This window comes from Heteronotia binoei, chromosome 8 (genome assembly GCF_032191835.1).
Source record: "Heteronotia binoei isolate CCM8104 ecotype False Entrance Well chromosome 8, APGP_CSIRO_Hbin_v1, whole genome shotgun sequence".
Taxonomy (NCBI): domain Eukaryota; kingdom Metazoa; phylum Chordata; class Lepidosauria; order Squamata; family Gekkonidae; genus Heteronotia; species Heteronotia binoei.
In genome coordinates, this window is record NC_083230.1 from 70,917,943 (window position 1) to 70,930,985 (window position 13,043).

General features: G+C 38.8%; 1 protein-coding gene and 1 pseudogene across 1 annotated transcript in view; both read right to left on the reverse strand.

The window, feature by feature from the left end:
- Window positions 1-13,043, reverse strand: part of LTA4H (leukotriene A4 hydrolase) — a 35,558-nt gene that overhangs the window by 21,685 nt on the left and 830 nt on the right. Inside the window, exons 2-4 of the mRNA XM_060245216.1 lie at window positions 11,205-11,335; window positions 8,425-8,545; window positions 4,137-4,205 (exon numbers count right to left, since the gene is read on the reverse strand). Of these exons, the coding sequence (XP_060101199.1) occupies window positions 4,137-4,205; window positions 8,425-8,545; window positions 11,205-11,335 (321 nt within the window). The remainder of the gene's footprint in view (window positions 1-4,136; window positions 4,206-8,424; window positions 8,546-11,204; window positions 11,336-13,043) is intronic.
- Window positions 8,957-9,100, reverse strand: LOC132576715 (U2 spliceosomal RNA; annotated as a pseudogene).

The following is a 13,043-nucleotide window of genomic DNA, read 5'->3' on the forward strand; positions in this document are numbered from 1 at the left end:
AAAAACTTTTTATTTCTGCTTGTTGGTTTTGAGATAAATTTACTGGCATTATTTTTTATTTTGATTGGTTTACCACCAAGCCTGAAAGTTCTCTAAATTCTTGTAGGACCGAATGAAGTGATTGTAACGATTTTTTTTTTGGGGGGGGGGGGGAAGTAGCATCATATCATCTGCAAATAAGGTAAGTATGTATTCTGTTTTACCTACTAATATGCCTTTGATTAAATTTGAATTTGTGAAGCTAACGGTTTGATAAGACATTGCAAATAATAAGGGAGATAATGGGCACCCCTGTCTAGTACCTCTCTCTAATATTAGATTATTGGAAAGTTGAGTATTAATTTTTATTGCCGCAGATGGAGAATCATAAATAGCATTCACTGCTGTCATAAAGTTTTTCCCAAATTCCATTTTTGTTAAGAGTGTTTTAAGATAATCAATTTCTAGCAAGTCAAATGCTTTAGCTATGTCAAGTGATATTAAAACTGTTGATAATTTTTTTTGTTTGGATATATTAATAAGATTAAATACCTTATGCGTGTTATCCATAAGATCTCGTCCTTTGATAAACCCAACTTGATCAGGAAGCATATAATTCTGAATACTCTTACTTAATCTTCTTGCTAATGTTGTTGTAAAGATTTTAAATCCATAACAAAATAGGTCGATAAGATGATGGGAGTGTTATGTCTTTTTCCAGTTTTGGAATTACCATAACTACTGCTCGTTTCCAAGATGGTGGTGGGGTGCCTTCTAATAAAATATAGTTGCATACTTTCAATAATAAATCAATTAACTCAACAGCAAAAGATTTATAAAAACCTGCTGAGAACCCATCAGGTCCTGGAGTTTTATTGAGTTTAAGTGCATGGATTGTTTCTAGGAGTTCTTGTTTAGTGAATAATTTATCCATTTGATCTCTGTGATCTTGTGAAATAACTAGTGGTATATGCTTCTGAAAATATTTGTCAATAGCAATTTGAGATGGTTTAATAGAAGTATATAGTTCTTTATAATAATCATGAAAAACTTGACAAATATGTCCAGTTTTAGTTAATATTTTGCCAGATTTGTTTTTGATCATATTTATATGTCTATTTGAACGAAATTGTTTTGCTCTTTTTGCCAAATTCTTTAATAACTTTGGGGAGTTACGCCAATGTTTTTGTTTAAGGGTTAATAAATCTTATTGAATATTTTCACTATCTAATAACTCTAGTTCCCTTCTTTTAGCAAGTAATTACTTATAAATAGTTTTATTGCAGGTCTGCTTATGTTTTGATTCTAATAATTGAATACTTTCAAGTAAATCATTCCTTAACTTCTTTTTCTGTTTATTTATATAGGCGGAGTATGATATTATGTGGCCCCATAGGACCGGTTTTAAAGCATTCCAGATAAATATTGGAGAACTATCTTCTTGTGTATTTTCCTTAAAATAGTTTTGATATGTTCAATTAATTGTTCCTGAAATAACTGATTTGATAATAAATTCATATTAAATGACCACTGTTGTCTTACTTTTATTTTGTCTTCTAAATTTAAGCTTGTTTCAACCCATGCATAGTCACTCCATAACTTGTATCCTATTTGTGAGGACACCATTTCTTGTCCTAAGCCTACAGAAATAAGAACATAATCTATATGTGTGTGCACCAAATGACACATAGAAAAAAAGTAAAATCCTTCTCATTGGGATGAAGAAGCCTCCATGAGTCTATTAAGTTATATTTTTCAAACAGAGAGTTCAATTTGGTGTTATTATGTTTCGGCCTCCATTTTCCTCACAAATATGTTCTATCAAGGCTATAATTCGTAATTAAATTGAGGTTACCACCCCCCCCCCCCAGTCCTCTTCTAATGCAACCTCATACCCCACTGCCTGTCTGAAATCTCTGCATGTATTTCTACGGAGCTGGAGCCCTAGAGAAGTGGACTAGGAAGTTCAAACCCAAGGACTGACACTCGACAACATATTACTGTACAGGTTTCTGATAGTATTTCAAAAAGAACACAAACTTGGGTAAAACTGCTGACTATAGAAATATAGGTTTTTCCAAGCTACACCACATCAGAACTTCCATATTCTGCTGGACTGATGAAACTGCACACTTTGCAACTTTTTAGTTCCATTTCATCCTCCTTTTTATAGTATGTACCATGCTACATTTCAGTGTCAGAATGGGACTGGTCTGTTTTTCACACGGTACTGTAATTAGGATACTAATCTGGGGAGGATGACACCCTGCCTTGTAGAAGACATTATGGTTGATAGTCTCCCGGCCTCTTTCAGTATCCTTGTAGGATCCTTACTTCTATCAAGGCTATAATTAGTAATTAAATTGAGGTTTCCACCCCCCAGCCCTCTTCTAATGCAACCTCATACCCCACTGCCTGTCTGAAATCTCTGCATGTATTTCTACGGAGCTGGAGCCCTAGAGAAGTGGACTAGGAAGTTCAAACCCAAGGACTGACACTCGGCAACATATTACTGTAAAGGTTTCTGATAGTAAGTATTTAAAAAAAGAACACAAATTTGGGTAAAATTGCTGACTCTAGAAATACAGGTTTTTCCAAGCTACACCACATCAGAACTTCCATATTCTGGACTGATGAAACTGCACACTTTGCAACTCTTCAGTTCCACTTCATCCTCCTTTTTATAGTATGCACCACGCTACATTTCAGTGTCAGAATGGGACTCGTCTGTTTCTCACACGGTACTGTAATTAGGATACTAATCTGGGGAGGGTGGCACCCTGCCTTGTAGAAGACGTTATGGTTGATAATCTCCCAGCCTCTTTCAGTATCCTTGTAGGATCCTTACTGATATCTTTTTAAAATTGGTAAGGCCCAAGCAAGTGTGTAGAGATCACTGGAAGTACTACCATATTGAGATGGTTACATACTTACTGCACGTTGCAACACAAGCTGAATTATTTTCAATGGAACATACACTTTTCCCCCATCGTACATTTTGAACAGTTTCATAGCTCAAAGGACTTTTCCATTATGGGACCTGGGGTGCTTATTTTAGGCACAGAGAATCAAGTTTTTGTGTACTGGAAAACCAAGCATCTAGTCTACATAGTAATTCTCTTGTCAGGACAGCCCTGATAAAACTGGCCAGATTCATTATAAGTGACTGCCATCTTCTATCATACTGTCCTATTTAATCAAGCTACTTCAGACAGATATGGGGAATAAATCTGAGCCATTTTCAAAGTCCAGAACATTTTTCCTCCAGTTTCACAAGTGTGTTTAGCTAAGGGTAGAGATCTCCAGGCACACATGCTGAAGTCATTTGCTTGACTCAAAGAGCCAGGTTTCCACTCAAAGGGCAAGGCAAACTCCTGAGGGTCTAGCAATGTTAGTGGTGCTCAGCTTGCTCTCTGCAAGTCTGACCAAGTGCAGCCCTTGTCTCTTTTCCCCATCCCTTTTCATTTGTCAGCACACTACCATCTCCTTGGGCAGAGGCAGTTTTTTAAAAAGCACTAGTTAAAAAGATTGCCCACCCCTGCATTAAAGCATAGGAAGCCATCTAAAATACATTAAATTTCCCAAGTATAGCTACCAAACTTTTAGGTCAAACTACTGTGGTCTCTAAAAAGATCCCTTTTCTTTGCAAAATCAGAAATAAGACTGGTTCGAGCTATCACCATGCATCCTTAACCTTAGTGTAATATAGCAATACCCTGTGGATCTAGGAGAAGCAATGTCTACACACACACACTGAAACTATTTGGGGGGTTTTAAAGAGAAAGGCATCTTTCAGATACAAAAGGATAGGTGAACTGGAATTGTTTAGCAGATTACATTTGCAGTCAAGTTCAAAGACTGTAAAAGTGAAAAGCATCATTTGGTACCTTCTGGCAACATCAGGAGAAGACCTTGGCCTCTATGTCCTTTTTGGTGGCCAGTGTATGAAACAGATTGTTGGATTAGATGGACCACTGGGTTGACGAAATGGCCATCTCTTACCAGCTAAGTTCAACTAAATATGTTCCAACTGTGAGCGAGCACAAATACGCATGCTTGAACGTGCACTAGCAATATTTGCAAAGCTTTGAAAGAACCCACATATTGAGTTCTGTACATGAAAGATCCAACTGTACCAGGTTTTTGATTGTATCTACCTCTGCATAGTATGTTAATTTCACTGAAGGAGTATCTTGGCAGGGAAGAACAGCTCTACAGTGATGAGCCTGAGGGGGGAAATGCACAAAATCAGAGTTCGCTAAACTTAGAGAAAAATTTTGCAATAAACCACAAGAAGCAGTTCCTAGTACTGAAATAGATTAACCATCACCAGATGTAAAAAACTGCAGCTGTAACAGTTCAGAGATGCTTACAGGCCTAAGTATTTGTCCAATATAATCAGGTTCTCTCCTCTTCAGTAAGCTCTGCTGCCCAACTTGCAAGTTTAGAAGGCAATTTGAAATTCAGTAAGGTGAGAGGCTGTTCCACTACCATGCAAAACTAACAGGTCCTTCCTAAGGTAGCCTACAATCTCATTTTGTACACTCATTTTCTCCTGCATATGAAGAACAGGTTTTCATACTCTGCTTCTGTCTACCCTCTCAAAGTGGCTTACAATCACCTTCCCTTCCTCCCCCCACCCCCGACAACAGTCACCTTGTAAAGCAGATGGGGATATGAGAGTTCTGAGAGAAGTGACTGGCCCAAAGTCACCCACAGGCTTCATATGGGGGAGTGGGGAATCAAACCCAATTTGCCAGATTAGAGCAGCAAAGCACAAAACAGTGCTTTACATTTAAAAAAAAAACCCCATAGAAAATGCACCTTCCAGGGATCATTTTGACCAAGAGTGTCAAACATGCGGCTCGGGGGCCAAATCAGGCCCCCAGAGGGCTCCTATCAGGCCCCTGAGCAACTGGCTGCCATCTGCTTTCTTCTCCCTCTCTTGCTTCCTTCTGCATCACAGCTTGCTTTGCAAGGCTTGCTCAAATGCACAGCAGCTACAGAGCAAAACCTCTATTTTCTCCATTGGCTGAGGTTTCTTCCTTGGGGAGGAAGGGGATGAGGCAGAGCTTGTTTTTCCAGGCTCTTTCAATCACACAGCAGAGCTATTGAGCCAAGCCTCTCTTCCTTCTATTGGCTGTGGCTCCTCTACCTCCTTGTCCCCTAGGAAAGGAAGGAAAGAGCCAGAAATTTCTTTGCCCAGTTCCCTGGATCCTATGGAAGAAATACCAAGAAAGTACCTTTAAAACCAGCAAGTGCTAACATTTTAAGCATGTTTAAAGTTTTTTTAAAAAAAATTGTGTTTGTCTGTGTCCTTTATAAAGTTTGTCTCTCTGCTAACTAATCTTAAATAGGTACACACATGGCCCAGCCTAACAAGGTCTCATTTATGTCAGATCTGACCTTGAGTTTGACACCCCTGATTTAGACTGATGACAACCAGCAGCAGGGGAAGTACAACTCCAATTAATTTAGGAGATTCCTAGAGAACCCCTCCAAAAACCTTTCTGAGACAATGATCCTACCCTTCCACTGTTTGAAGCCTTTTGCTAGCCTAAGAAGCTTTCCTCCAACACAAGACATAGTTAAGTTGGAGGAAGACTCCAAACTCAGGATCCACTCCATTATTATATACCCTGAAAATCTTGTTGGTCTCTAAGGTGCTACTGGATCCAAATCTAGCTCTTCTCCTACAAACCAATGTGGCTATATCTCCATTACTATTGGAAGTCTCCTGAATGGTCTCTATTGGACAGACTATTTTAAACATTTAAAGTAACAGTAACACTAAATAAAGACAGATATTGTTAAAAAAATGCAAAAAGCACAACAAGGTGTGCAATAGAGGTGTGCAAAATAAATTGGTATTTTTCAGGTTCAGATATACTGAATCCCCAAATATTGGTATGTTCTAATCTTCCTGAATTCCAATACTGGTATGGTATTCAGATTCAGGATTTTTGGGAAATCCTGCATTTTTCCTGGCTCCAATATATCCTACAGGGACTTTTATAGTCAATGGTCCTCATAGGGTATAATGGGAAACTGATTTGGGGATATCCAGGGCTCTGGGGGGCTGTTTTTTGAAGTAGAGGCACCAAATTTGCTGCACAGCTGCTGGTCCCTCTCCTCAAAAAAACTCCCAAGTTTCAAAAAGATTGGACCAGGGGGTCCAATTCTGTGGGCCTCAAATTAGGTGCCCATCCTCCATTCGTTTCAGCGGAGTGAGGAAAGCATTTAAAGGGCTCACTTAAATGCCTTTTCCAAGAGGTAAGTGAACTTCAAAGGTGTTTAAAGGGCTCACATCACCTTTAAACACGTTCTCCAAGTGGTGAGTCCACCTGGAAAGCATTCAAAGGGACTGTGCTCTTCAAATGTCCTTCAACTATCTGGTGGTCCTGAAAAATGCTAAATATTTTCAGGATTTGGAGGGGCTTAGCCATTTCGGAATGCTGGAAAAATACCAAAATCTGTATCTGGCAGAAAGACTAGCCAAAAAATACAGATAAGGTATTTTCCAGCTATTTTTTCTGCTCAGATATAGCTAAATGCACACCTCTAGTAAATAAGATTAACTCTCATTTATTAAATGTTTAGTCTTATAGCAAAAAATGAATCTTGATCTGCAAGATCAGTAAGAGAGCTATCAAACACGTCTCCAACCCCATATGCAAGCCACATACAGATCTGGCACTGGTTTGTGGTTGAACTGAGCAGTTTCCCTCGGCCAGCAAGAGTGCCTTGGGTAAAAGGAAATGCTCTCCTTTAGAGTTTTCTCCCCATAAGGCCATAAGAAAAGGCAATGGCAGACTATACACTTCCCATAGCTACTTCCCTAGCCTTGGATTTAACTGTGACACACTCTCTGTAGTATCAAAATTACTAGCGATTATTAATAATCTTGATATAGTTTCAGTCCTATTAGCACATAATTTAGGTGACACATTACTTTACCTTTGGTAACAGAATTACAGAATCTATCACACCTAACACTCCAAGATGATAAAAAGGTTAGATGTATAATGTCATCTTTTATTTGTAATGTGGTTCACCTTAAGATATAAAAACCAAATAACCTCCTCTTCTCAAGCACCATGTCAACAACTCTTTCAAAACAGGAACAATGTATGTGATTTCAAGAAAGGACATGCCAAATTCAAGACTGAATTCCTCAGTTACCATTAACTGAGGCCTTTTAGGTCACAGCACCAGCTAACCCAACTGTGCAATATTACCATGTGTGACAAATAGCAGCAATATGCATGCTAAGGACCACTGAGTGACAGCTGATAGAACTCACTCATTGAAGGACTGCTTTGAACTGTTCAAGGAGAGTGGCAGTTAGGCAGTTGGAAAAATCAGTTATGGAGCTGAAGGGCTGAAGACTGACTGAAGAAGAGAGCAGAGGTCTTTTGGAGATGCTCTCAAGAGTGGTACAAAAGTCACAAGGCAGAGTCTAATGCAGAACACAAGTAGTGGGGTTTTAAATCTTAGAGACTCAAGTGAGACACTGCTCTTAAAAATGATCAACAGTCTCTGTATTTATCAATCAAATGAGCACATCTTGAGGGGGAAAACAGTCCCTTTATGAAGCGTAGTGTCCAACAGAGGGACAAGACTGAAAGGCTAGCAGATCAGGCTTTGGAAAAGGGATTTTGAGGCAATAATACAAGGTCTTAAAAAAGAGCCAAACACCCAGGTTACTAGTCTGAATGGGCAGATAGTAATGACCATGCTAAGAGAAGAAGGTCTAGTGCAGAGACCGTGATCTTTTACCCATTGGGACAAAGCACAGGGCACTCAAGTTTGTGTGAAATTGTGAAGTGAAAATGTTAACTAGAAATATAGTCCAGTCATCGAAAGCTAAACTGGAAAGATACTTGAAACTTTTAGGGCAAGAGAAGGAATTTTCAGTGAAGCATTGTATCATGCATGTGTGCATGTGTTGTGTGCAGTTTTAAATGTCTGTTTCCATCTGCTGAAGTCCAAACCCCTGCAGTACCTATTTACCCCCTTCCCTGCCAGTTTTAATAAAACAACTTTTGTTTAATCCTTCCCTTTGCCTACTGTGCCATTTTCTGAGAAGTGAATTTTAAAAACATAGTGATAGGGTGATCAATTTTAGTGGAGTGCTGATTATATCAGTCACTCCCATCTCATAATTGGTGGCAGTGGTTGGGATTCAAAATCCCCCCTTTGTCATACCATGCAACACATTCTAAGAGAAAAGGAGATTTTCAATCTGACAGGTTTTAGGATTTCTTCATGCCACACTGTACAATTCTGATACACATGCTTAAGACAGAGCCTGTTGCCAAATCTTGGCTCAAGAGACTGCAGGAAAAATTGTTTGGCCTAATGGAAGCAGAGGAGCATAATGATAAATTAACAACTCGCAGAACATGCAGTTCATAATAGAAAAGGACAACACAACCTGCTCACCTGACACTGGCTAAAGAGAAATGGATGTATTCTTCCAGATGTTTGCTCTGGAGCAAGCCACTGGAGTGCTGAGGACTTTGGAGAAGTTTCAAATGAGATATCTATGACCACATCTTGCCCCCTGCAAAAAATTGAATACTCCATTTTAATTGATGCTTTATTTTGGCACATGGATGTGTTTGAGAACAGGACTATGACAGGAAATATTTCCGCTTCAGTGAGTTAAAAACCATTGGTAAACAAAATCTTCATTTTTAAAAAAGGCAATCTTATAAATCAACAAAACACAAACAAAATTTTATCTACAATACCATAAACAGACAATATTATATAGATTTCATAATTTAAAGTGACACATTCAATAGCACTATTTTATACACCTCAACATTTCCATTTAATATATAATCCTCAAATAGAGGATGTATCAGATATTAAGCTAATAAGAATAGATTGACTTTATTTAGAGAATGTCGCTTTAAAGGCAAAAATAATAAGTGAATAATAAGGATTGTGCATGGCTCCCAGTTACCATAAATGATGCAGAGTTTAGAGAAGAAAATGAATAATAAGGATCATGTGCAGCACCCAGAAACTACACCTCATCTTAGTCAAAAGGCCGACCACGTGCAGCCCCCAGATACTACACTTGATCTTAGCCAAAAGGCTGAGAAGTGATACACATCAACATTTCCTCTTCAGCATTCTTCCAGTTTGAATGAGTATCAATATATAAGAAATATATAAGATCCATTTAGCACCCTAATGTCAATTTTAATGTAACTGTATACTGATTTAAGATGTTTTTATTGTTATATGATTTTATTTATTGTATTACATTTAGATGTTGTGAGCCGCCCTGAGCCTGCTTGTGCGGGGAGGGCGGAATACAAATAAAAAGTTATTATTATTATTTTTATTAAATGGCTGCAAAGTCTTAATAAAATGTTCCTGAATACTTCTCCTTTCATCCCACATCTGCTTGATTACCATTACCTTATTAATTCACATGGTGAACCAGGCTTTACAAACTCAAGCTACTGGGCTCAGCAGCATGTTATTTTGATATAAAGGGTCCAGGCAAATAGGTGTGAAAAACCTTAGCCTGAGACCCTGGAGAGCCGCTGCCAGTCTGAATAGGCAATACTGACTTTGATGGACCAAGGGTCTGATTCAGTATAAGGCAGCTTCATATGTTCATATGATTCAATGTTGTGCCAAAATCATTCAAGCATTAGCACCAAATTCATAACCAAATTCTTAATTCCTAGTTTCAGCTTCTGAGATCTGACAAGATCAAGCTATATCATACTGCCTTCCCTCCCACCTCAGTCTACAAATCCCTAAATGCCACTTTAAAAGAATTTTCTCCACACACTTTTTCCAGCAATCACTGCCTACCAAAAGGGAACAACCCTTTTATAATCTAAGCCATGCTTTTTAAAAATAAATATTGTATCTTGTAAAGCAGGGGTGGCCAATGGTAGCTCTCCAGATGTTTTTTGCCTACAACTCCCATCAGCCCCAGCCATTGGCCATGCTGGCTGGGCTGATGAGAGTTGTAGGCAAAAAACATCTGGAGAGCTACCGTTGGCCACCCCTGTTGTAAAGTGCAATAACTCTACAGGTCCCAATCATAAGAAGGTGAAAACTCCATTACGATTGCTTTTACTGGCATATTTTATTGACTTTCCTGATCTTGTTTATTTTTGGATTGTTTTAGTTATACTTGTATTGCTACAATATTTATTGCTGTTTGCATTGTTTGTTTTATTGTTTAGTCACGAGCTGCCTTGAGCAAGTCTAGAGAGTCAGCATATATTTTCTAAATAAACAGAATGGAATCTCCCTGGCTTCTGTCGAAAACAGCAACTAATAAGAATTAGAATGGATGGAACATTAAATGAATCAAAACAACCCCTTTGCTGTTAAGGCACTGTAGTTAATTTACATATAATCCATACACTTTCTCAGGGGAGCATCAACAACTTCAGTTACCTACAATATAACCATGGAGGCTATTTTTTTAAAAGTATTTAACAAAACTTGTTCAGGAAAGGTTTGCAACATAATGTTGGTTTTGAATTAGAGGCAACATTAGTCAGATGGGCTACTATCATTCAGTTACATCCCTTTTAAGTTGAAAATGTTTCTAATTAAATCTTCCTTTTCTTTTATGGTCAAGTAACAGAAGTAAACAGACTAAGTAGATCTGGCACTTCATAAAGAAAAGAGTCCACACACACACTCCTGCAAATTGAACTGTTACAACTTCTGAAGTTAGGCTTTTTGAATAGGCTGCTAGAAAAATGGACCTCCTATAAACCCTAGTTTTAATGCTGATTGGGTATTTAACTGTTTATGAATTATAATATTTGTAAACCACCTTGGTCCATCAAAAGGTTGGATAGAAACAATAACGAATACACAGCAAATTAAGAGAGCATCACATAACATCAGCTAACCAAAAATGACTCCAGAAGTCACATGTCAGGCCAAAGGTTCACTGAGGCTCAACAAAGTGTTAGCCTTTTTCCAGTATATCATTTCTTAGATACTAGATCACATAAGTGATACACCAAAGACTATACAAAATCTTTTGCCCCCGTTTTATGCTGATATTTTCAACACTGACATAATAGCATATGCTAAGACATTATAACAGAATAACTGTTAGGTCACCTTAGATTTTATATTTATATGCTAGCTCAGTAACTATTAATATTAGGCCATTAACAAGTGCTTTCAAAAATAAAGCAAGGTGAGCATATTAACAGACATACTTCCCCAGCTCAAAGGGCAGAGTGATTTCCATTGGTGTTCCTTTGAAGCTATGACGTTCCCCAAGAGCAAACAATGCCTCCTGTCCATTGACAAGTACTTTGTGTATTGTTAGATCCTTTGTGTCCAGAATCTGTAAATGAGTTCTAAATTAGCTATTTAGATAAAATGGTCCAAATATCTATTGACAGTGAATCAAACAGAAGCAAAAGAAACTTACAAGCATACAACTAGTCACAAGGGCTTAACAACAAGACACAATAATGCAAAAATATTGATAGTCTGATACAAAAATAAAAGCTTTATTTATTATTTAACCTTTTTGGCCACCCTTCCCTGCAAGCAGGGTTCAGGGTGGCTTACATCAAGGTAAAAATACAACAATCTAAATTAATTAAATTAAAGTTGAAACATAGCACAAAATCCCAGAATAAAAACAGTTCCACATGGTGAAGAATCTGGATTAGAACTGCAGCTCCACAACACATCTAGGAGACAGGGGGGAAACCCAGTGGTGCCAGACTATTTGCTATCCTGTTGCTGTCCTCAACTAAAGGCCTGGCGGAACATCTCTGCCTTACATGCCCTGTGGAACAGTAGTAAATCCTGCGGGGCACAGATATTCTCTGGCAGACAATTCCACCAGGTGGGAGCCAGGGCCAAGAAGGCCCTGGCCGAGGACAGCCAGATTGCTCTTGGGTCAGGGACCACCAGAAGATGTTTAGTGTCTAAGTGTAACATTCTATTGGGGGCATACTGAGAGAGGCAGTCCCAAAGGTATGCAGGTCCCTGACTGTGAATAGCCTTAAAGGTTAAATCAGCACCTTGAATTTGATCCAGTGCTCCACTGGAAGCCAGCACAGAACAGGTTGACTATCAGCCATTCAAGCGTTTCTTGTTAGGACACACATGGCCACATTCTGGATCAGTTGAGGCTTCTGGGTCAAACCCAAGGGAAGACCTACACAGAGTTAGTTACAGTAGTCTATCCTGGAGATGACGGTGGCTAGGTCAGAATGGGACAAGTAGGAAGCCCTCTGCCAGAAAGCCCTCTGCAAGTCACAACCTTTGTGACTTGGGCCTCAATTGACAAGGTGGCATCCAGAGTCATGTCCAGGCTCCTGACAGTAGGAGCAGGTGAAAGGCACAACCTATTAAGGGCCAGGAGTTGGCAAACCAACCATTGCCCACCAACTCCAGCCACAGAACCTCCGCCTTATTTGGGTCCAGGTATTCACAAGTTTATTCAATCACAAAGACATCATTGCACAAAGCCAGATAGTTTTCACCTTGAAGTAATTACAAATTGAAAGATCGTCTTTACAATATTATTGCACAAAATAGTTAATGGAACAAAGAGGATTTCACAGTCTTATTTAGCTCAATTATAAAATGTTCTTGCAGCCAAAATGTTTTGGAATAATCTACTCTAAATCAGAGGGGGGGGGGTTAAACATGAAGGCACCAATGAGAAAAACTTTCTGTAACTTAATCCCTGAGGGTCACCGAATATTTGAACAGGTGAACAACCCTTATGGAAGGCATCCCAGAAACCGACAAGAAACTGGTTCCAAGCCGGATTTCTGTAAAGAATGAAGCTTAGACTTAATCTTTGTCAAATAGTCCAGAACTAGGTTTAGGCAGAATTAGAATGGCAGAAATAGCTTCTACATTAGAGATTTTCTTACCATCAACCCCACAACAGTTTCAGCCGGACCAGTTTTACAAATTATATCCCCTGCATTCCATCCTTTTAACCCCGAGGTTTACAAGTACTCTTGGCGGGTGTGTCTCTATCAACTGCGAACACATTTCGTCATGCATCTGATGATGTGGACTCT